At 38.0% G+C, this 26,098-nt stretch overlaps 2 protein-coding genes across 2 annotated transcripts; one reads left to right on the top strand and one right to left on the bottom strand.

Moving 5' to 3' along the window:
* Positions 1-766: 766 nt before the first annotated feature.
* Positions 767-17,652, bottom strand: LOC306887910 (SWI/SNF complex subunit SMARCC1-like). The gene is made up of 28 exons (XM_079445937.1): positions 17,412-17,652; positions 16,371-16,490; positions 15,587-15,672; positions 15,376-15,457; positions 15,128-15,220; positions 14,964-15,033; positions 14,776-14,845; positions 14,607-14,682; positions 14,317-14,442; positions 13,922-14,037; positions 13,397-13,524; positions 12,896-12,955; positions 12,764-12,801; positions 12,434-12,552; positions 11,108-11,179; positions 10,897-11,010; positions 10,607-10,760; positions 10,406-10,516; positions 10,250-10,309; positions 9,901-10,159; positions 8,200-8,361; positions 6,810-6,862; positions 6,411-6,552; positions 5,304-5,461; positions 4,994-5,128; positions 3,442-3,715; positions 2,461-2,604; positions 767-2,327 (listed from the first exon to the last, which is right to left on the bottom strand). Exons 1-28 carry the CDS (start codon positions 17,595-17,597, stop codon positions 2,230-2,232), a joined length of 3,306 nt encoding a protein of 1,101 aa, XP_079302063.1. The 5' UTR covers positions 17,598-17,652; the 3' UTR covers positions 767-2,229.
* Positions 17,653-20,223: 2,571 nt separating this feature from the next.
* On the top strand, positions 20,224-22,019 carry LOC306887835 (uncharacterized protein; the record flags this gene model as incomplete). Its single annotated transcript, XM_079445836.1, has 5 exons — positions 20,224-20,296; positions 20,583-20,880; positions 20,980-21,134; positions 21,318-21,600; positions 21,869-22,019. 5 exons carry the CDS (start codon positions 20,224-20,226, stop codon positions 22,017-22,019), a joined length of 960 nt encoding a protein of 319 aa, XP_079301962.1.
* Between the last annotated feature and the right edge of the window lie 4,079 nt (positions 22,020-26,098).

Consider the following 26,098-nt stretch of genomic DNA (forward strand, 5'->3'; position numbering starts at 1 on the left):
ACACGTTCCAGCCCTCCACATACGAGTGAACTCTTCCACATGCTGGATTATCCGGGTTAGAGATTACATTACATGAGGTTGTTGTAAATTCTGCATGTTTTTTCCTCCTCACAGAGCAGGATTTATATCTGCAAAGTGCATTTGGAGAAAATGATGGGCAACTGCAAAAAAAAAAAAAAAAAAAAAAAAATGGATGAAAATGTCCTTTTCTGAGACTTTTTTTTCCCCTTTCAGATCTCGCAATTCTGATTTCATGAGAGGAAAAAGTCACAACTGAAAGATATACCCCCGGTTTCACAGACAAGGCTTAAGCCTAGTCCTAGACTAAAATGTAAGTCTGAGCGTTTTCAACTGAAATAAACTTGCACTGACTGATCTTAAAATATATAAGTGCCTTTGTTTTGTCTCAAGATGCACCCCAGTAACGTTTTTATAAGAATGTTTATAAAAATTACTTGAATATCCTAATTGAACTATGGCCTAATCCTGGCTTAGTCTAAACCCTGTCTGTGAAACCGGGCCATAAACAGAATCGTGAGATAAATCCAAAATTATATATTTTTTGTAAACCTGGGAGGAAACAAACTTCCATTATAACAATGTGATATAATTGAAATAAATCCATTAATGCATCACACTGCAAAAAAAATTCCTAAAAAGTAAAGTTTCATGAATTTGTTTCTTCTGATTTCACGGCGAAAAGCCCATTTTTGTGAGATTCATCCGCTCTTAAAATTCAAACATCGCTAGAACCGAAACAGAAAGCAGTCTTACAAAAACAAACCTACTTTATTTAGACAGTGTTCAGGTCTCAGTATCAATGTGCCGGGTAAAAATGAAAAAAGAAAGCTACAAACTTCCAAGAACAGCGATAACAGTCTACACAAACTTTATTTTCTTAAAAATACATTACCATAAAATAAAAAGCAATAAAAGATATATATGGGGATTGGGGAGGGCAGGGTTTCACCCGATTTTCGGTGATATACAGCCTGGAAAGTTTTGGAAAAGGAAATGCGTGTGTATCTGCGTGTGGTGTGTATATAGTGTAGTGGGGTGGGCCGTGTTGAAGTGAGGGCTTGGTTCACCTGAGGAGGAGGAGGACGACAGCCTCCACACAGCAGTAATGCAGCAGTCACATGGGCACACACAAAGAAAAGAGAGAGAGAGAACAGCCATAACAGGAAGAGAGAAAGAGAGAAGAGAGGTAGTAAAGTGAGAGAGGTAGAGCGAGGCGGGGCAGCTACTCTGTCAGCACCTAAGGGAGGAGCACAAAAGGCCAGCTACACCTAAGATAAGCAAAGTTCCTCCATCACTTCAGCGTGATACCATATACACCTCCATTTGCGTTCTCCGAGAGAACAAAACGGAGGGGTTTTTTTGTGTGTGTTTGTGTGTGTTCGTACATCTGAAGCAAACAAAGGTTAATGCGAGTGTGGGTACATCTCTAAAAACAGCAGTTTGGTGGGCTCTCGTTCGGCGTTACAGTACTCGGGACGTGTTTATGACAGCGGAGCACTCGTGGCGGTGTGAGTTACGATCTCTCATTGATCTCTGGGTCACAACGTGACTGACCAAGCAGAGTACCATAAAGCAAATCTGATTCACACACCGTGCAAGGTTGTGAGCAATTGCACCGGCGAGGTAGATTATCAGCTAGATGTGGATGTAAATATTAAAAGGAAGCTCGAGGAAGCCACCGGGAGCCCTGCTGAAATGGATACCGCACCACAAACACGTAAGGCAGTGGAAAGGTTCTCTGCGCGCCACAGGACTCCAGAGGAGACAGGACGCTGCGGACCGGCTCGTAGCTACAGTGTGATTTCGATCTTAGAGCATTTAGCTTACATGGATTAGCACAATATACACATATGATTCCATCAGTCACATTACAGGGAAGAGCCGGACAGCGAATTTCCGCAGGAGTCCGTGTAACGCCTTAGAAAACAAACACAGAGAGAAACAGAACAGAAGCCAGTGCTATTACTAGCCAAGAGACACAGGAATGGCAGCACTCTTGACTTTGTGCCCTGAGCGTGTGAACGTTTACGGGTGAGGAGGTGAGTGCTCAGCTCGATCGAGAGGATTTAGAGATGACCCACCCATCAGCAAGACGAAATTACAGAGGGCGACGACAGCAGGTCTGCGGGGAACCCGGATTAATCTGGATTTATGTATGTATCTGTGTGTGGATGTGTACGTTGTGTGAGGGGACTGGGGGGGAATAGTTTAGTTTTCAGCAGCACGAGGAGGGGGCGCAGATACAGGAGGTCCCACTGGGCCAGGGGGCATCCCATCAGGCTGTGCGGTTGGAGGTGGAACTGGGTCTATAAGAAGACAATGATGTTGTTTTAAAAACGTAGCCAAAAAAAAAAAAAAAAAAAAAAAAAAAGAGCCCAGGACAAATGTGCCATGCACAGGAACAAGAGGATGGGATCTAGCGATAGAACGGATACTCACACATGCCGTTGGGTGGACCGGGGTGTCGAGGGCCCATCATGGGCAGCATGCCACCCTGTGGAGGTCCAACTGGGGAAGGTCCAGGCATCATTCGGCCTGGCATAGGCTGACCTGGCATGGGCTGGCCTGGTCCAACCATTGGTCCTGAACAAAGCAACAACGGACTTGAAAAGAGATGTATTGATGTGCTACAGAATATTTGATTTTGGAAAGAAATCAGCAGGGTTTCTGCAGGTTTTAAGATGGTAAATTTAAGACTTTAAAACCAATTAAAAAACATTTTTTAATCTGCCAATAGAGAAATTTTTTTAAAAGGGAAACAAGTTTGTTCTGGTGCTATTGATAGATATCTGTTGTTTTAAGCACAAATTCACTTAATTTTGTTAAATATCTTCATTTTTCATCTCAAATAAATGCATTTTGATTTAAGGATGTTTGGATATTTACACTGTAAAAACAAACATACTGATTTTTTTTGTTTTTGCAGTGCATGCAGTATTTAATGCCATGATGACTTTATAAACTTAAGACTTTCTGTGCCAATTTAAGGTCTCAATTTGTGGAATGGCAAATTAAGACTTACAACCTTTTTAAGGCTCATTAGGGATGTGCAATTAATCAAATTTTAGTTTCCACTTCAGCTTCCAATGATACAAAAAAATCAATAATGGAGATAAAACGATCACTGTGCCATATTCCAAACATGTGGTGCACTTGTGGCCCTCATTAAAAGCCCACACTTAATGTCCAAATCAGTCAAATCACGTAATATGACTGTCGTAAAATGCAGACTACTGCAGGACAAGCTTGATCTTAAAAAAGATCTGCGTTAAGCTCCATAAAAGAGCTCAAGCTGTTCTCCAGGTGGCTTTCTGTGTGTGTGCTCTGAGAATGCAGCCTAGAATGAATGTTTTGTACAAAAAGGAGCAAACCAAAAGACAACCTCAAATACAAAACCAGAAGATCAGGGTGCGTGCTGACCTGTCTGAGGAGCATGGTGGGGACCCATGGGATGGTGCATGGGGGGATATCCGGGGCCTGGGTGCCCGGGATGTCCTGGGTGTCCAGGGTGCATGCCTGGAGGTGGGCCGTGGGGAGGTGGGCCATGTGGAGGTGGTCCGTGATGGCTTCCTGCATTCTGCTGCGCAGCTGCCTGCTGCTCCATCTGCTGACGAGCCTTCATCTCAGCGTACTTCAACTGCTCCATGTGGAACGCCTGTCGCTCTGTCAAAAGCTGCTGCCTCTGGAGCTCCAGCTATAAAGGGAAAAACTCCTGTTAAATCAACTCAGCTTGATGGGGCAAGGAGGAAAGTTTAAATTGATTACTAAGGCTTTACTAACAGCACACAATTTCGATTTGTCTTTCAAATCCAATCATTAGAACACACTTTGCAAGCACTCTAATTGGATCTATTCGTTTGGGCAGTGCAGTCAACATCTGGTCTATTTACAGCTGGCCCTTTGATATAAATTTGTGCATAATGCGAAAAAAAAGGTAGGAAGCTATCAGTGTAGAAATAGAAAAATGAAAACTGGAAATTTGCCATCTGGTTACGTCCATCATGGCATCTCAATACGGTGCTAATCATGAGATGCATGAAAAAAAAAAAAGCTACAAATAAAAATTATGTTTCAGGAAAAAAAAATCCATATAAATTACTGAATTTAGTTAACTTATTAAAAAAGTTACTTCAAACCACATTCAAATGTTCTGTTCACAAAAAAAAAAAAAGGAATACAAAAACACTACTTTATTATTCAATAATAACAACAACAATAAATTTTCTTTTGGGAACCAGTGTGGACCAGTTACACATACCAATACTGGTTACAAATGCCATCATTACGCTGTAGCTTCAGAAGATACGCAAATGCGTCACAAATATGGAAGAATGCGTCACAAATATGGCGTGAACCCGATTCATGCCACTAAAATGTACCTGTGAGCAGAAATCACTACTGCAGAAACAAACCTTTTTTGGGTTTTCTAAAGAAAGAGTGTGTGGTGCTAGCCTTGCAGAAGTCACCAACATGCTTAACTAAAATCAAAGCTGTATTTAGTGAATTTATAAATACCAGAAGGAAATGAAGTACCACTGGACTGGGCTATATAAAGACACATCCTTCATGCACTATTAACAGCAGCTAAATTGGTTTACTATCTTCAGCTAGATTTGCTAAAGCATTTTGTAGAGCTCTCCAAGTCTCTTGTGGACAACTCCTCTGGTGTGAAGACATAAGACTACAGGACACAAAGCACAGCACTAGCAAAGCAGCTGTAAATTACAACCTCATACTACAACTGGTTAGTAGCTACTGCATCACACGGAGAGGAAAAATACAAATTCATTGACTTTGTATGAATTAATTTGTTCATATCCATATTTTTTTATTTTTTTTTTATTACCTGTGTCCTGTCCTGTTACTGTCTTTCTGTTGCACTGTGGAGCTTCTGTCACTACAACAAATTCCTTGTATGTGTAAACATACTTGGCCAATAAAGCTCATTCTGATTCTGATTTTGAATACTTACTGCTTCTTTCTCACGGTCCATGATGGTCTCCAGCTCCTCAAAGTGTCTGAGTTTGAGCTCCAGCTTCTTCATCTGAGTCTCTACCAGCAGAGCCACAAGAGATTTTATCTTCCTCTCTTCCACTGCAGCCAGGTGCTGAGACACAGAAAAACAACAGCACATTAAATCAAGTTAGCTGCCAGGGTGATAAAAACACGTTGATTGGAGACAACTGCACAAAGCACACAGTTACTATTGGTGCCAACAAAGGAAGTTAAAGAATTGATAAACATTGTACCCAGTCCCTGCTGAAGTCTGAACATTGCATTACCTTTGCCTTGGTGGCAGCAGAGGCAAGAGCAGCAGCGGCAGCGGTGGCGATGTTGCCCTCTCCGATATCCAACTCTAGCTTTTTCTTTCCATCCTCTTTTTCTTCCTCACCCTTGTTCCCTTCCTCTGTGGTCTCCATGTGCTCCTCTTTGTCTTTCTCTGGAACATGAGAATAAAAAAAGTAGACACAGTCATTTTAGATTATAATTGGAAAAAAAATGACACATTATATGGAACATTTATTTCCATGGCACTTGCAGGCTGGGGAATAAAACAAATTCATTACTTTGTTTATAGATTTCCTGCAAAACAGAAAAAAAAATATTTAAAAAACAAATCACATGAATCATGATTCTATCTTCTACTGAATCGAAAGGACAAATAAAAAAAATATATTTTAAATTTCTTTGACTTTGGCGGTGGACAGTAAGTACAAGTCCACATTTTAAAGGTCAACAAGCACTTTACAGTGAAACGTAGCAGTTATTGTTTGTTTTAACAGCACACTAGATCTAAATCTAGCAATTTCATGTATTTGGATTTACTGAAAAGATGATATGCAAAGCATTTGTTACCATCATTTATTTCATTTTATTTACCAGTTTTATCTTTGCTAACATTTTTATTTTTGTATTAAAAGGACAGTTCATCCAAAAATAAAAATTATCATTATTTACTCACCCTCAAGTTATTTAAAACCTGTATGAACTTTCTCTGTGATGAACACAAAAGATGACATTTTGAAGAATGTGGGTAACCAAGCAGTTGATAATTCCCATTGACTTCCATAGTATTTTTTTCTATACCATCTACATTATTCAAATATATTTTGTTCCGCAGAAAAAAAAAAAAAACTCAGACAGGTTTGGAACAACTTGAGCGTGAGTAAATTTTAATTTGTGTGAACAAAAAAAAACTTTTTGATAACGTGCAAAGCTAAGTCCAATGTTTTGAAAAAAAGAAAGGGGTGTAGCAACTCAAACATGCATCGCACACACAAGCATCATTACTCAATTTAACAGGCATTAAGCAGATTTCAGCCAGCGTGTGTCAGATTTCAGGAAAGTCCATGAGCATTCGTTGCTGCTGTGGCTGCCAGTGTCTGTACCTGCTGTCTTGGATTCTCCTCCCTCAATCTCTTCCTCTTCCTGCGGCTCAGATTTCGCTGTAGTCTCATTCTTTTCCTTCTCTGTCTCTGTTGGCTTTTCCGCAGACTCGCTGGGCTTCTCTGCTTCATCCTTTGACTCCCCCTGCAACAGATGAGATGGGGAATGACGAGACGTGAGTCAAACAGCATGAGACAACTTAAATGCAAATGACGCGATGGTACAGATGACTGTATAAAAAGTGAACTTGGAAGAACTAGACTCAATATGGAGAAACGCATTGCAAGGAATCCCATTAATGTTGGGAAATGATAAATCACTTCTGATCTGATTCTAATCAATCCATAAACATAACATAGTAGCATATACAAATGACTGCTGATGGTATAGTCATATCTGACCTTGTCAGGCTGGGAATCCGAGTCAGTGTCCATCTTCTCAGTCTCTGTAGGTTCTGCGAGTAAAGTCAAAACAAATAGATTAAAACGGTACATTGGATGAAAAGAAACCTAAAGACAAAAAAATATATATCGTACAAAGCACTTCAGCTGCAGTAAAACACTATTTTCAGCTCAAATGGATTTTTATGAGATTGTCAATAAGTCCTCTTAATGCGGCCCATAACTGCCTAAAAATAAATGTTTTTTTTGTTTTTTAAAGTAACCTCTCATCAAGGCTGCATTTATTTGGACAAAAACAGTAAAAAACAATACTGTAAATTACAGAATTTACATTACCTAAAGAAATATTAAATTTTATATTACAATTTTAAATAACTGCTTTCTGTTTTAATACATTTAAAAATGTAATTGTGATACAATGTTGAATTGCATCAGCCATTACTCTAATCTTCAGCATCAAATGATCCTTCAGAAATAATTCTAATATGATGTTTTGGTGCTCAAGAAACATTTTACTATCTATGCTGAAAACAGTTGTGCTGCTTGATATTTTTGTATAAACCATGATTTGAAAACCACTTTAAATTTTTTTATTTTAATTAAAAGCATGAATTTCAGTCTTTACTGTCGCTCTTTGATCGATTTAATTCAGCCTTGCTACATTAACATTAATTTCTTGAAAAAAATCTGTCTGACCCCAAACTTTTCAACAGCAGTGCACATGTGAGAGGAAAAATGTATCCATAGTGGACAATGAAGTATCACAGTGTGAACACAGTTAAACAAATGTATCGAAAAGTCAAACTACAGCCTGACAACACGCAGAAGGCAAAAAACACAACACAAAATAACCAGCCATTAAGGAAGAGTACAGCATGACCAAGTGAGTAAATGACCTTATGAACAGGCATTAGAGCATCCGAGCTGAACAAAGACTTGTGGCATATGACGTTTAAAAAGGTATGTGTGGCAAAGTCTGCACTGAAACACCATGTCACGCTAGGTCACTCCACTGACCCAGTTTCTACCCCTCCCACGTCTGTGCCCCATCTGCCAGCGCTGCATAAAGCCATCGGCTACCATTGCATGCAGTCCCACACTGCCTCTGGTGCTGTGCTGTCTCACAATTAATGTATTATTAAAGATCTATAAAGTTTAGAAAGGTGTGTAGGTGAGATTTATATCATATTCTATTTTATTTGACTCCAATTGTCATTAAATCACAGCAAGCCCATGCACAGCTGATCAGGGGCATTGGGTTTGTCTAGAAGTCCATAAGTAATGATCTGATGCTGCCTGGTGGAAGAAGCTAGAACTACACAGGAACAATTGGCCAAATGGAAAACCCACCGATCATGAGTTTTCCTAATTTCACTGCATGCAAAATTACCCGTCTTCTCTGGTTCCTCAGGAGCTGTACCGGCAATGCCACTGCTCTCCAGGCCAAACGCAGGGTCTACTTTTCCTGTGCTGCGAGCGGCTTCCTGTACCTTCTTCACATGAGCCTCCACCAGCTCTGTGGGAACCTCCTCACGCACACGCGAGAACTCCTCTACAAACGCAATGGACAGAAAAAAAACCCATCTTAAAATACACACAATAACACAATATGCTGACCACCAGAACCAAGTTCCAGTGCCACCTTATCTTGCAATGCAGAAGCTCTGAATGTGCAAGACTTCCAATTTCTTAGACATTATTGAATAACTAGAAGAATAACTGGTTTTGTGCTACAAACCAGTTTATGGTCACAATAAATTAAAGTTATAAATTAAGTTAATAAATTAAAACTAGGGCTGTTGAATAATTTGGGGCAAATAATAACAAAAAAATATATATTTTTCCCCAAATATCTACACTATTGCAAATACAACAGTTCAATAAACAAATCAACACTGTAACATTTTAAGCCTGGAACACACCAAGCCGACGGTTGGCCATCGGGCAGTTTTTGTTCGTCGGCCGACTACGTTTTCTTAGTGTGTTCCACACCGCTGGTGGAAGTTGAATCGGCGTTGGAGCTCGTTGGTCAGTCGGGCCATCTGATCATTCTGATTGGCTGTTCAGTTGGTGAACCAGTAAATGAGAAAGGCGCAGAACTGACGTGCTACTTGGCCGTTGGGTGTCAAGCATCGGCTTGGTGTGTCAGGGCAACTTTGGACCCAGACGCTGTCGACGTGAGCCGACCCCGCAGCATGTCATGGGACCTTTAAGAGACTTACGTTTTAGACACCATATTTAGTGTTTTTGCGCTATTTCAACAACAAAAATAATTCCAAACACAGCCACAGCACTGTTCTGGATCTCTGAGCAACATGACGGTGTTTCGTTCCTGAATGAATCAATCAATCAACCATTTAAATGTTTCGGTTCAATCGCAATGATTCACTTCTTAACAGTGACTTGATGCCACCTACTGGTGGATTTAATTTCACATTTACAGCATTTTTTAAACGTTTTAAATAATTTCATTAAATAATTAATAATTTCATTTAAATAATTTTTTTGAACGAATTGAGTGAGCCAATGATTCAATGAGCCATTTACAAAGCCAGTCTTGCTTAGTTTCTAAATGTGCTCTTGACTGTTTAATGAATAAACAACTCACTCATTAAAACTTGCCGCCACCTACTTGCAGTTTTAGTTTCATATTTAGTGTCATTTCAATAATAAAAAAAAAAAATCATATTTCAATATTCTATTTTTTAATCCCACTGATGTCCATTTAAAATCATTAATTTATAGCATTATGTATCAGTTCATTAATGCTACCTCTGAACAGTTTGACTGAATATCTAAATGCCACTTCAAATGCAGCTTCGGAAAAGAATGATATGGTCACATTGTAGCCTTAAAAGTTTGTGTAATCAATTCTGTTGAATCAAAATACGCCTATAGCTCCTTTTTTGTAATGTCTATTCATTGCTTTTCTCATTTAACACAACAATGACATCATCTTTGGTGGGTAATTTCTTACCCCAAACTGATGTGCAATTAATGACACCGGAAGCCCAGCACATTGAAATTACAAATAGCTACATTCTCTCTTACGTTAAAAATAAGGTGGCTACACCAGAACTTGAAAACATACCCAAAGCTGCTTTGGCAGCAGCCGCCGCCACGCGCGGGTCGACCACAGAGGCAAGGAATGCAACAGTGCTCATGACAGGATTTCCTGATTGGCTAAAGGGGATCGGCTGGTAAGCCAATGGGCCTAGTGAGGCTTCAGAGCCCTCCAGGTATTGATCCTCTATGGGCAGCCGCAGGAAGTGCAAGATGCACTCATCTTGTGTACGGCTGCCCACGTGCTCCGAAACCTTATTCCAGTCATCCTTATACATCTCCAAAGCCTGGAATGATTAGTTTCAAATATATTGTTAAAACAAACTGGTATGAAAGGAGAATCCTGATTTTATGATGCCCACTAATTCAGATCTCACCTCCAACAGAAGCAATGTTTCTTGCTCAGTCCACTCTCTCCCACCTGCTGCCCCTTTACCCTGTAAGGCAAATGATCACATCAAGAAACGATGAAGAGAAAAAAAAAGAAAAAAAAAAAAAAAAGAAAAAAAAAAGTCTAGTATTAGGTGAATTGCCTTGGGATTCTTCTTTGAGTAAATGTCTGTACGGAGGCCAAAGTTCTGCAGGTCAGTTGGCTTGTCTTTGCCCTTCTCTGGGAAGTTCAGCATCTGCTGAGCAGGGGGAACCTGGGATGAAAAGCAAAGACTTTATTGCAACCGTTTCAGAAGAAAGCTTGTGCCTTCTGGGAATAAAAAGGGAAGTCACCCCAGTCTCACCTGTGGGGGGCGGTGGTGCAGTGGCACCAAGCCAGAAGGAGTATCAGCCAGAACGTTGAAATGTGGGGTTGGTGGAGGGCCCATGGGGAGAGGTCTGCTCTCAGCATCAACCTGGTAGTTCACCAGCCCCCACTGCTCCAAAAAGGCATGCACTCTGAGGGGGAAAAGAAAAAGATAACACTACAGGTAAATATATAACAACAACAAATAAAATAAATGATCCTATTTAACTTTATGCAAGGCTCTCTGCATAAAATTCTAATAAATTATGAAAGTAAATGAAAATTGACCTCATGACCGCACACACATCTCCAGTGAGGTTTCTCCTGCAGGAGGTGGAGGTCAGGTACTCCTGAGGATTCAGCCGGTATGTGTCAATCATGAAGTTACGATAAGCCAGATAGCTAAGGAAGCGGTAATAAACAGAGTATGAAAATTAAGAAAGAAAATGTGAAATAAATGTGAATTAAATTGTATTGTGAATTAAATGTGCAATCTTACATCTCTGGAGTCTTAGATTTGTTTTTGCCATTGAAGAACTCTGGCAGGGCACGCCTCTCAATTTCATGTATACTGAAAAAAAAAAAAAAAAGTCAATATGCAATGACATTTCCTACTACAAAAAGGTAAAGTGGCCTTTTTTAGGATTGAACTGAGAAAAACTAGACAAATATCATACATGATATTTTTGGTTAAGTTGGAACTAGGAGTGAAAAAAATAAATAAATAAATCGATTCTCCGATGCATCGCGATTCTCTATTCTGAATATTTCAGAATTGATTCTGAGCTTGGTTTTTTCCCCCACATTTCCCAAATTTACACTGTGAGACACATGCACATTGCTTGACAGTGTGTACTTACATTTACATTTATCAGACGCTTTGATCGAGCTTCAGGACAAACAAACACAAACCACACGTGAAAGTCTGTCAGTGCGCAGGTTTTGTGCATCTCAGAGTACTGCATTCCAAACGGCATAAATGAAAGCATATCTAAAGTAAAACATGGCGGGTGCTTTCCTGTAGCTCAAATAGTAGAGCATGGCGCTAGCAACGCCAAGATCATGGGTTCGATTCCCAGGGAAAGCAAGAGCTGATAATTTAAAAACTGTAACTTGAATGCAATGCAATTCGCGGCTAAATGCACTTGCATTTTTGAATACTTTTATACGAAATTAATGTACACACAGTCAGTTATGTTTTCAGAGCAGGACAAAACATCTGACATCTCTAAATAGATCTGTGTGTTTGTGTGAATGTAGCCTGTTAAAGCTGCCACTGCCTATGATCTCATCAGTAATAATCAAACAGTAATAATGCTGAGGAAAAAAGAAAAACCCATAACTATTGTCTGTAAACTTTCGGATAGCCTACTTAAAGTACACTTATTTTAAATAAGTAATTGTTTTAAAAAGTAGTCTGCTTATATAATAAAACAAAATTAATAATTAATTTGATATAAAATTTATATGAAAACATAGCCATGTTATATTGAAAACTGAGAATGTGACGCATCATGATATGGAGTTGATAATGATAATCGTAATTTAATTGAATCGTGAAACCAGTGAAGATTCACACCCCTACTTTTAAGATGGCAGTACCGACACGCAGAGATTCCAACTATAAACAAGAAGCATAGAAACTGCAATTTTGGTTAAAATGTTGTACATCTTTAAAAGTTGTAAAGATGTATTTGCACAGCAGAAGAATTAATTGGGGGAACAATGTAGATCAAGAATTGTTTTGGATTGGATAATAACACTACTTTCATCCGAACAGGCTTTCAGGACACTGAAAAAGCATGTGGTGGAAGAGATTTGATACCTGTTGTAGTCGAACCAGGCAGCATAGCTGGGTATAATGATGTGATGGGTTTGTTCAGTTACGTTGTCCTCAGAGTCAATCAGACGATTGACCTCCGTTTTGCCCTGTTCATCTTCCTCCTGTCAATTACAATTCAGAAACGCTTTCAGAACCATCTGACTCTGTATAAATGGCTTGGCACTAAAGTCATATATTGATAAACTACCTAAAAAAAAAGAATTTATGGTTAAAGTGCAAGAGCTATGATAAACAAAATGCTGTGCATCTGATATAATAATGGAGAGAAACTTTCCAAAGAAATAACTGGATTACAATATAAAGAGACTCTACCTTGCCACCAGATGCTAGTGAATCATCTTCCAGGTCATCTAAGAGGGTAAACAAAGTTAATGCAATCATTTACATTTCCTCTGATGAGATATCACATTCATACCCACAACAAATAAAAAGCGAAATACTCACCCAAATCAGCAACCGTTCCGCCTTTCACTGGTGTGTTCTCACTGTCCTTTTTCTGATTGACTGTAAGCAGAAAGGCAGAGAACATTAAGCAAAGCAGATGATGTATCAGACAGACAATTCCAATACAATAAAATTTAAAAGCTTTCAGTGTAAAGTAGGACACTGTAAGTAGGGCGCAGCTTGTAATAACAGCATCTATTTTAGCCATGCACTGAATTTCCATGCATCCAGAGGGGCTTTAAAAAAAAGGTTCTATGAACTTTGAAATAAAAGGCTCAGGAAAAAAGACAGCTCAGACATTTAAGTCAAGCAAGTAGTCATCAACCAGGATTGTTTTCCCCCAAAGTCATTTACTAAGCATACTGCTACTAAAGGAAAAAGCTACCCTAAGTAACCCTGGGTTATGATCAAGTGTACAATGGCAGTAGCTCTTTGATTATCCCTTGCACTGTTCAAAATACACCTCGATGAAATAAGGGACTATTAATCAAGAAAACTGACCATTCTTTGGCAATGTAACTTCCTCCATTCCTGGCACAGGGGAGGGATCTTCCAGGTCCTTTGTGAGGTCTTCATCCTGCTCGTCATCATTTTGATGTCCACGGCGTCTCCCCTGTGATCCAGGATTCCTGTTTGAAGTAAATGAATGAATGAGATGGTTACATTTAAAATGATCACGACTAATAACTTTTTATACAAATGTTTCTCGCATAAAAAGCAGTAGATTAACATATTAGAAGGATTTCTGAAGGATCATGTGACTGGACTGGAGTAATGGCTGCAGAAAAATCAGTGTTGTCATCGCAAAAAATAAATGGTAAAAGATTTTAAAAAAACTGAAATAGAAATTAATTTAAAACTGTAATGTTTCATAAAATTCCTGTTTTTACTGTATCTTTAGCAAATTAAAGCAACCTTGGTGAGCATAAGAGACTTTTTAAAAAACATTTTTAAAACATTTGCCGAACTCCAACACTTAAACTGTTGTTCATATTTATATTTATCAGACTCCAACAAGATAGTTACCCTTTCTTGCCCTTTTTGCGGGACTCTGCAGGGGTGCTGGGTGGGGATGGAGAGCGTCTCCTCTTCTTGCCGGAAACCAGGGACTTGCGGTCCTTGCGATCGGGTGTACGGGAAGACTGATCAGAACCATGGAGGGGTGAAGGATGAGAGAAAGAGCGAGAGAATGAGAGAATGGAACAGTCTTACACACAAGGGGGAGAGGGGTGCTGGGTGGGTGGGTGAGGTACGTGAGGGTGAGGCAGCAAGGAAGAGCTTTAGAGGATGATTGACAGACACACAGACAGTGACAGAACAAACCCTGCCAAGACCTCAAAGGGTCTGGCTTTGCAACACAACGGAAATCTGGACATGCACCATATCTATTTCTTTAGCGCTCGTGTCTTTGGGTCTCTTACCACTTCCTCCCCTGGGAAGATTTGCTGGCGGAAACTCACAGGCTTCTTGTTCTCGTCCACTTCGTAATCTTCCTCATTCATCCACTCGTTGAAAGCATCTGTGTCGATGACCCATTTAGCATGCACCTGAGGAGAACGTAGAACGTACTGAGAAAACGCTGGAAAACTGAAGCTGGCTGTATCACTTATATCACAATATGTTTATGCTTCATATTGTAAGGCTTTTGAAACGTGTTTATTTTAAAACTGCGAATTAGGAAACATATCAAAACATTTACAGATCCTCTTACCCTCCATGGTTTCTCAGAACTTGGTGGATCCTCAACATCTCCATCCACATCACTTGTTGATACCCATGTATCATAACTGCAGCGTTAAATATAATTTATAATTTAACTTAGAATGAATCTTTCGGTTTCACACAAACATACAGTATGTGTGTGTATACACACAACCAACCTGTCAGGGTAATTACCCCAGTGAACCAAAACTTGCTTGTCTTTGCGCATTACAGGACGTAGCCATTCCTCTGAAAAGCAGAATTCAAAAGGTAAGTTCAAGAAAACACCAAATATAATGTCCAATTAAAAGAAATGATTGAGGAAGTTTTGTTCACCCGTCTTTGGTTATAAAAATGAAACACCAACCTTCTTCAACCTGGGCTGGGGAGGGGTAAATAATATGAGTGGCCTTTGACTTATCTTCAGTGATGGTGCCCTAGAAGTGTGAGTGAAACAAAAACATCAGGCAAGTGCAAAAAAAATAAAAGATGGAATTTTAACAACCTAATCGATTCATGTTTTGTTTTTACCTGATGTCTCTTAATGATGTCTTTGAGCTTGTTGGATTGCTTTTGCTCCATGTCAGACACAATGTACACAATTGGTCGGATCAAAGAGTTGTTCTGCAGGGAAGAATGAGATATGCATTATCGCATACAGAGAACATTACATATTCAGGACTGCTGGGAGAACCAAGTGTGACAAAATCAACAAACTACATTCACAATGAGTCCTATTATATATTTAGATTCATGAACCACAGCACATAGATCTCTACCTGAACAAGAGTCTTCTCAATATTCATGAACATCTCCACATTTCTATCCATTCTGGATGGGCTCTGCAGATCAAACCTCCTCCTGAGGAAATACAGGCACACCAATATTTAACATATTAGCATTAGCTTTTATGTATTACTTGTCTGAGGTTGCTGTCATTGCATGCCTTATTCCATGTCTATTTTTCACCCTTTCTGAGAGTCTACTCACCAGCCCTGCTCGTTTCTGAACTTATATGCAGAACCCAGAATGTGGCAAAGGGCTCCTCCGGGTTTGAAATCCAGAAAGCTCTTTGCCTAGAACGACAAAATGACTTAAAATTTCCCATTGGTGTGCAAATACAAATGTACACATTTCCGCAGAATTGTACCATAAGAACAAGGCACTGTACTTGTACTGACTCACATGTGAAACAATTATAGTATCGTATAGAGGGGTATGAACAAGAACATATTTAAGGGACAGTTCACCTAAAAATGAAAATTCTGTCAGTTACTCAACCTCACGTCATTCCACATCCATAAGACTTTCATTCATCTTCCAAACACAAATGAAGATATTAATGTTCAAACATTTCACAGAGATTATAAAAGGAATCCATATTATTAGAACAGTTTAATTCAAGCTTTCTGAAGAGAGAATCACTTTATATGAATTTACATGATTAATTTTGGCTTTAACACAAACACTGATTGACGCACACATAAAGCCCATCAAATATGATCAACAGCTACTCAGTGCACAATAAACCTCATTGATTCTTGTCAATTCAATGCTTATTTGTGAATAAAAGCTTGATGTAAATCTGTTCACCTTAAAGCGATTTTGCCCTCATATGAACTACTCAGGTTTATTTACTTTTCCTTATGTTTTATGATCTTTGGATGAATGGACTTTCAATAAGGAGACTATCTTCAGTTATGTTTTGAAGAGGAGTAAACGTGTTATAGATTTGGAACGTGAAGAAGCGTAAACACTTCAAATGCAGACTCACGGGTAGTTTGGTAAGGGCAGGATTGCTGACTCTACGCCCAAACGCATCCTCCTGAAACTGCAGCAACTGCACCACCAGCCCAGCCAAAGTTTTGCATGTAGGAGAGTCGTTTTGGACACACTGCAGATGAATGAATATCCATTAGAAAACTCTAAGCACTGGATCTTTATGTTGGTGTTTTCACTAATCACACAAAAGCAAAAATACTCTCAAGTACTGCTTCATTACAATCTAACCTAAAGAAACACTTCTGAACATCCCTAATACATGATCTTCATTCACAAAAGTGCATTACAGGAGACTATACAGTGCCAGGGTGAAATCATCCAGTGCCAACAAATATCTGCCAAAGAAAAACCATCACACTTGATTTTACACAAAATACACACGTTTTCTGCCACAAAGCTAAAACACTAATCAAAGCTCCATGGTTTAAATGGGCACAGTACTGTTGTAAATGCCATGGTATTCTTGACATATCTTAGGCTACCATGTAAACACAATGATGGGTGACAGGGTTTATCATTCATGACCATATGTACCTAATATTTTACCATTATTGAATCATGGTACCACCAGAACTTCAAATGAATCAACATTAAAGAATCAGTAAACAAACTTCTGCACAAACAACCGAAGCATTGTGGTGAGAACCACCAAGTGTCCTCTGACTTTTAAACCAGTGGACTTTATTAAAAAGATAGCATATCCAAAAAACGTCGCAAATGAAGACAGTAAGTTGGCATATTTCAAGACACAGCTATTATTATGGTAGATCGCGCATCTCAGTCACTATCGTTAGCACGCAAGCTAACTCAACAGCCCACAACACTGCCGCTTTAATCAACACAAGAGCGAAACTTGCGGACTAAAATACCAGCCCGGAACCAAAACAGCATCTGCACCACTGCTCTGATTCGACCCCATCGAATAATAGCTTATAATAGCGAATAAACTACACGAAGGCACGCGTGCCGCTTCTTGTAGCTATTGTGTGATGCGCGCGCGCCCCCATTCAACGGCGCCTCATGAGCCGCAGACCTTCTTATAATGTTTCCCGATCCACTGGCGAACTGTCTCCAGCTGAGACACTGTTTCCGAGCTCTCCCAAAATTTGGAAGAAGGCCCTCCATCTTTTTTCCGTCCGATCGAAGAGCCGGCGCCCGCTTGGCCGGCTGATGGTCCTCCGGAGCCCGTTCCGCCCGCTGCAGTCGCCGCTGTCGCCATTGTTTCTTTATTAGCGATAGAAGCTAGTCCGTGGAAAATGTTTTAAAACAGCACTGCGCCTGCGCAACGGTCAACGCAAGAGTCGTTGGTTGAGGGAACTCTCGCGAGATGTCATTGTGCATAAACCAAACGAGATTTCTTTTTCTTCTGTCAGAACACAGAGGCACAAAAAATATATATTCTATATTTCTTTTCTCAAAATGATATACAATTCATAAAATTTAAATTAAAATATAATTTAATATGCCGATAAAAAATTCGGATACAAAACATTTTAAATCCATGCAAATTAAATTGATAAATTTAATGCACATTATGCAAGTGAAGTTAGAGCCAGTAATCATTTTGTAATATCCAGTAGCACAAAACAGACAGATTATTACAGATTCAGGGAAAATAGTGCCATCTAGTGGTAACAATGCGTGGTCTACTATGTGAATATTGCACATCCAGTGTTTTCAAGTATCTATCACCACTTCCACCCACAATATTGTTCTATTACTTCTATTTTACCTTGATTTATAGCCTACTTCTCTTGTACTCAGATTGGCTAAAGACATACTCTACCAATGCCATGCAATGACCATCACCATCAGAAGCTCTGAGATGATTGATGGAAACCAAGAAAATTACTACAGCAACCCACTGTAAAATGTTAAATGAACTTATACAAATGTTTATAGCTATTAACATTCCTACATTCCAATCACTGTTAATTGGACATTATTAATAGTGTCTATTTGGAAAAAGAAAACACAGTAATGCAGCAAAACGTCCTGTAATTACTAAACCTAGGCTATGTCTATTGAAGCTTGTTTGCTATTCCATCAGACTTGTGTTTTCAGGCATATCATCTTTTATTCTTTTTTCAAAATATGACACAAGGCAGCATTATGTTATTGTTGAGCTAATCATATTGACTTGACAGAGCCATTATGTGGTTATGTTATTATTTTATTTAAACCAAATTTCTCTGAATAATTGCTGTTATTACTCAACTTTTAAAAGATTCCCAGCATTCCAGGTCATCGTAGATCGTAATATCTTGTTAAGTACATCAGAAATATCAGGATTGTTTATTCATACAGTGAACGGCAAGCACAAACACTTTTCAAGGATAGTTCTACTTCCTTAATATGAGCATAATCAAGTCAAACCCATCTATCACAGGCTATATTGTATAAAAGAGACCCAATTTCAGACATTCAGTCAACTCATTTTTGACAAAACGTGTAATTGCTTTGTTTTGCCTGTGTATGTCAGTGTGTATGACCTTTGTGCCTCTGCATTCTAAACTCTGCTGATTCTGTCTATTGACAATACAAGGTCACCTACAGACTATCTTGGCTCTTTAACGATTGAACATCATATGGGTTATACATTTACAAGGAAAACCACAACGTGAACAGATTTGCTCAAAGAAAAAGTGAGAGGGACCAGTTTTAGAGATACACAAATATTTTCATAAAGCACACATTTAGAAATTCATTTTTCTTTGAAACTATTTATTTATATATTTGTTTTTTGCTGAGAAAAGAAGTTTTAGTACAATTTTGCAATCAGTAAGTTATCAAACATTTTAAATGAATGCAAAATGATAGAATTTTAAACAAAAGTGAATGAACGTAACCATGTTCATTCTATTTGATCTTCATTTTAGACTTGAAGTAGTTTACATGCATTTGTTCAAAACAGATAATGCGCATCAGTGCAAAAACTCAAAACAATATGTAAAATAAATAAGCCGTAGATAAGATACAGGCATGGGGCCAGCCAAAGTCTGAAGGTTCTGTTCAACAATAAGGTCTGTAAAACTGAATGTTGTGTAACAATTCTTTATGATTCATTGTCCAAACCCTGCAAATAGACTAAAGCCACTACTGAAAGGCAACACAGAATTAAAAATTCTCACACCTTCTTCTTCTTCTTTTCTACAATTAAAAGCAATACAACCCATTACCATTCTTCAATTGCTCTCTTTGCAAGCACTTTCTTTGTAGCTCCTTCAAGAAATGCTATGATTTTGTTTGTCACGTAAGTGAGGTTATATCCATTTGAAACTTTTAGTTCATCATGTTAATTCTTCTCAATTAGCTGTTCTTAACTGTGTTTTATTCTCCTTTGTCTACTTGTGCTGCGCACTCATAACTTAAAAATATGTGTAAACAGTGAAGAATTACGTAGTCTATTCCCTTAGTATTGCTGTAAATGCATACATTTTTAAACTATATCTGATTAGATTTATAGTAGTGGTGATACAGCACATTTAGATGGCCCTGTGAACAGATAATTTAGATAAAGCATCCACACCTTTAATTGCCATTTAAATACAGCTGACCCCTTGTTGGCCCATAGAGTGAACTTCATCTTGTCTTTGAGAGAACATTGCTGGAGCTTTTAAAATACAGGTGGGTCAATTAAACTTATTTTTAAAAATGTCAAAATCAAAGTCAGTATGATATTCATGATATTTTACTTACTTAAATAACATTCTGTTAAATCTTAAAACACTTATATTAATTTTTATTATAAAATGGGAATATAAATGATTTCCTTCATTTATGATGACACTGCAAATAAAAGTTTGGTATTTTCTGATTTAATTTACTTCTCACTTTGCAGGATAATGCATGTGTTTTTCCTGCTTTGTACTTTTGCGGTGCCTTATTTTGCAGATACAACTACAGCTAAAGGTAAAGGTAAAGTTTAATCAGGCAGTTGGTTTGCATAGAAAATACAGACTTGCTTCGCAAGACATTATAGACACTGCTTTCATATTTCGGTATAGGCCTATTACCTTAAACTATTTCAATAACTGCTTTGTCTTGCATAAATGTTTGTTTACATTTTTTATAGTTAAATTATAAGTATATTAAAGTTTGCTGCATATTATCTTAAAATGACTTGTCTTGAACTGTTTTGTCCTTGCCTGTTTTATTCTATATGTGTCTATATAGAAAATAACTAGTGCTTTGTAAATTTCAGCCAGAAACCTTGCTTTATATGGCAAGGCCACACAATCAGACCTGGTCGAGAATCCTTGGTCAGCATTTGGCCATGCCATTAATGCTGTTGATGGCAATCGTGACTCACATTATGATCATGGATCTTGTACTGCTACTGAATGGCAAAATGATCCGTGGTGGAGGTTAGATTTACTAGACAAATACGTAGTGACCTCCATAACTATCACAAACCGAAAAGACTGCTGTCCTGAAAGACTTGATGGAGCCGAGATACACATTGGGAACTCTCTGCTGAACGACGGCAACAGCAATCCATTGTAAGAAGACTATATTAAAACTATTTTAAAAGGCTCTCTTTAAGTGATGAGGTTACATAAACACAATCACACCACCCCTCTGCTGTTGTTTTTATACAGGGCTGCAAAGATTTCATCCATTCCAGGAGGGAGATCCCTCACTTTCAAATGGAAGAAAGGCATCCCAGGCCGTTACATCAATGTGGTCATACATGGAACAAATCGGCTTCTTACCCTCTGCGAGGTCGAGGTTTATGGTTATCCAGCTCCTGATGGTGAGAAGGATTTATCAGTGGCTCTGATAAAAGTAATTAATCAAAAGAGAGACATGCTCACTAATCTTTTTATTCAAAAACAACAGAAATTCAATAATGCAATATTTTTGATTTAACATTGTTGTCATGTATTCTAGACTGTCAGGTTATGTTCATTCACTTGGAACCCATCTGTTGTTTTAGGTGAAAATGTAGCTTTAAAAGGGAAAGCTTCACAGATTTCCCTCTATGGAAACGGCTTTGCATCCAATGCGGTTGATGGGAACAAAGATGGTGTTTACATTCATGGATCCTGTACCCACACCGAAAAAGCTCTCAATGCCTGGTGGAGACTGGACCTACTGAAAAGGCACAAAGTGTTTTCAGTGGTAATTACAAACACACTAGACAATGTTCCTGAAAGATTGAATGGGGCAGAAATCAGAATTGGAAACAGTCTGGACAACAATGGCAATAACAATCCCAGGTACGTGAATTCAGCTCTAAATCTCTTTATTTTTCTTTAAATACATTTAGAGTTTACTGCAGTATGCTAAAAAAGTAACACATAACTTTGTTACAAACAGGTGCAGTATTGTGTGTGTGTGTGTGTGTGTGTGTGTGTGTGTTTTTTTTATCTCATCACTTTTGTTTAATTACACTTAATTACACAGCTACAGTGTAGCTGCTGGGTTTGCTTTGGATATGGACGGTAGTTCAAAGTTTCTCAAGATGCTTCATTCATCTTTCTTCAGGTGTGCTGTGATCTCTTCCATTCCCCCTGGTTTTTCCTCCACCTTTGAATGTGATGGGATGGAAGGACGCTACATTAATGTTGTTATTCCAGCACGGGAAGATTATCTTACACTGTGTGAGGTTGAAGTGTACGGATCAACACTAGATTGAGAAGCACTTAAAAAATAATGAACCTGTAATCATTTTCACATTCATGAAGTAACTGAATTAAATGACAGCATCTAAATGGAAACCCTTGTGGAAAAAACAGCATGCTGGTTAGGTAGGTTTAAGATGGTCCTTAGCTGGTAATAAACTGGTTTAAGCTGGTCATGTGCTGGTCATGAGCTGGTCCTGAGCAGATGCTAGTTGCTTAGGACCAGCTTAAGACCAGCACATGACCAGCTAAGGACCAGTTTAAACCAGCATCTATGCTTCAAAACATACCTAACCAGCATATGCTGAATTTTTTCAACAGGGAAAAAAAATACATATTGGTTGCTGTAGGGCTTTACTTTAAACAGACATTTACTCTATCAGAGTTTGCAATATAATTAAGCAGGGCATATTGTCCTAAAGGAATTATTCACCCAAAAAGGAAAATTTGCTGAAAATTTACTCACTCTCAGGTCATCTAATATGCAGATGAGTTTGTTTCGTCATCGGAACAGATTTGGAGAAATTTAGCAAATGTAGCATCTCACTTGCTCACCAATGTAATAAGTGTGTGCCATCAGAATGAGAGTCCAAACAGCTGATAGAAACATCACAATAATCCTGAAGTAATCCACACAACTCCAGTCAGTCAGTTAACATCTTGTGAAGTGAAAAGCTGCATTTTTATAAGAAACAAATCTATTATTAAGAAGTTTTAACTTTGCGTCTGGCCAAAATACCAGCCAATCCTTAATAACACTTGCTCCAAATCTGTTCTGATGAAGAAACAAACCCATCTACATCTTGGATAGCCTGAGGATAAGTCAAATTTCAGTAAATTTTCATTTCTGGGTGAACTGTTCCTTAAAGCTTCAGGACTTAAATGCACTGCATGCAGACTATTGATTATTGGACACTGGCAGATGGTCAATATGGCAACGCTATTTCTGTAGTGTAATGCAGATGTAAATTGCATGCTTTAAAATAAATAAAATTGTGATTTTTAAGTCTATAGTGTTTTGCCAATTGTGTATGCAAAATAAGACTAGATTGTACTAATTAAAATAGTTTTTCTGGACAAAAAAAGTGCAAAGTCAGAGGGTAAGTAAACTGAAATCATCCCAGCAAAAACAACTGAGCTTTCTTTGGGTAATGTTAATAGAGTGAGTTATTCATTACTACCCCCCCCCCCCCCCCCCCCCACACACACACACACACACTTTACTGTTTACTAGCTTACTTGAAGTAAAATTAGGTAAAACCTAATGGGTGCTTTTCAGTAAATTACGCCACCTGTGTTTTGTGCTGTATTGCAGAAAACATCAAACCAAAACTGTAAGTATACAAATATGGCATTTTAAAAAAAAAACAATAATGCTTTGCTTTGCAGAAGTGATATGAAATTGTGCAGTACTAAGAAGTCTTGCAATAATACTAAGACCCAGACTGATCCTAGTTGGGTTTGGACCTGCTTGTGCAAAGACACTTTTCTTTATGATGGTGATGTCAAATAAAACACCATAATTTAGCACAAAATATAATAGATAACACTTGCACATCGCTGTAAACACAATTAAGTGCATATAAACTGTGTATTTCATATTAAGTATAGATTTTATGGTTTCAACATAATTTGCCATTTTGAAGGGCTTTTTTGAACCTATAGTGTTTCCTATGGTTTCTCTTTGGTTTCTTGCACTGCAATTCAAACTTAATCTTCAGCTGAATTGACCAAAAGCATATCTGCTCATTTCTTCATGCTCAACAAATAAACCATATTTATAAAATGGTTGGTTCTGATTGGTCAGCAGCTGTGTTTTGTTCACGGTAAAGCACACTGTTTCACCAGCGGTCCATTTACTGTTGCTGTCAGGTGCTGTTTTTTAGCGGATGGACAGCATTTAATGAACTTTTTAAAAAAGTGATGTATCAATACATCCATTTTTTATTTTAATATTTTTTTTTATTGTGTTGTAACCATTTAATAAAACGTTGCCTAACAGCACCCTTCAGCCGTGACTTAGGCCTATTCACAATACAGCACACCTCGAGTAACTCAATGCTTGCATAATATAGTTGTGATAAAGCACATTTATCTCAGATGACCCGTTTAGATAAAACACCCATGCTATGTATTTATAGCTGGCCCGTTAATAATTTTTTGTTATTTAAAAGGTTTCAAAACAATTTTTGCCCAGAGTTGTCTATGACAGGATGAAAAAAAAACTTATTTTGAGCATTATAAAATACAGGTGAGTGTTAGGAGATGCTGATCCAGGAAGACGAGGGATTCAGAATAATCAGGTTCGACACGTGACAGTGAGTTGCTTGTTTAAATTAACGTCAGTTATGTTTTCATGTGCATGCTATCATTTTAATTCCATAATTGTCTTAATTTCATATTGAATTCAATAATAGGATAAGATAGCCCAGTTATTCTGATAAATATTAAAACAAAAATACTCAATAGGAGAATATTGTCCCAAAAGAACTGTGTCTTGAACAGCTTTTTCTCCTTGGCAATAATGGTGGATATGAACTTGCTGTTCAAAAATTTACTGTCAAATAAACAAACAAATAAACCAACCAACCCTGTGAAATCACTGTCAAAGGCGAAATATTATATTGCCAAATGCCTCTTTTTTTGTTTTTTTGACTTATACTTGTTTTATTATATATTCTGACTATGCTTGATCAATTTTAGCCAGAAACCTTGCTTTATATGGCAAGGCCACACAATCAGACCTGGTCGAGAATCCTTGGTCAGCATTTGGCCATGCCATTAATGCTGTTGATGGCAATCGTGACTCACATGAACATGGATCTTGTACTGCTACTGAATGGCAAAATGACCCGTGGTGGAGGTTAGATTTACTAGACAAATACATAGTGACCTAATACTAATAAACATAATAATTTTTTGTTGTAAAGGTGGGGGTATCTTGCAAAATGTTCAAATGTAAAATAAGAAGTGAACACTTCATTATAATAAAACTATTTTATGAATTAAAATGGCATCTCTCTCTCTCACTCTCTACAAATCTGTATCTGTGTGTGTGTGCGCGTGTTTTTGTGACAAATGAGGACATAAATTTGTATAATGACATGGGTATGACATAGGTATTACAAGGAGAAGGTGATTTATGAGGACATTACCCCATGTCCCCATTTTTCAAAACGCTTATAAATCATACAGAGTGAGTTTTGAGAGAGTGAAAATGTTTCCTGTGAGGGCTAAGTTTAGGTGTAGGGCAATAGCACATACAGATTGTACAGTATAAAAACCATTACGCCTATGGGATGTACCCACTTTTCACAAAAACATACATGAGTGTGCGCATGTGTGTTTTTTGTATAAAATAAAATAACTGCTTAATTATTATTAAAGTAGGTAACACAAAAATATTTTAATATATATATGAATATATATAAAAGTCAAGATAAATATTTTGCATATTTTACGCAAAATATTTGTAATGTAATATTATGCATAATATTTTTTAATAGTTTTAATGTATATATCAATTCTTTCCACAATACAAACATAAGGGTGTAAAGACAGAAGGCAATCCAGTTATCTCATTGCATAGAAATACCAAGGCCCAGACTGACCCCTAGTGGAGGGTGGACCTGTAGAAAATGCACAAGACCAAGAGATGATTGATGGAGCTCAACAGCCCCACTGGAATATGTTTTCTTTTGTGCTCATCTGATAAACTGTGATGCTCCACTGATGAACTGCAACTCGTATAATGCTATGGATATAGTCTCTGTATTAATTTTAATCTGCTAATCTCATTCGAATTTACCAGACTCTCCATCTTCTGCTCTTTTTCTAAACAGAAAAAAAAAAATACAAAGATTCAAGATTTTATTTGTCACATACACAATTATACAGGGTATAACCAGCAGTGAAATGTAGTGTTTGTTTGTAAAGATATGACAAAGGGCAGCGGACAGAATTCTGTTATTCTAGCGCTAATCATATTGATTCTAAAAGCCATAATATTATTATGTTATTTAGCTTCATTAAAACTCGGAATTTCTCAAAACGATTATGTTTTCTTTAAAGGATTCCCAGCATTCCAGGTCAT

This window comes from Barbus barbus (genome assembly GCF_936440315.1).
Source record: "Barbus barbus genome assembly, chromosome: 21".
Classification (NCBI taxonomy): domain Eukaryota; kingdom Metazoa; phylum Chordata; class Actinopteri; order Cypriniformes; family Cyprinidae; genus Barbus; species Barbus barbus.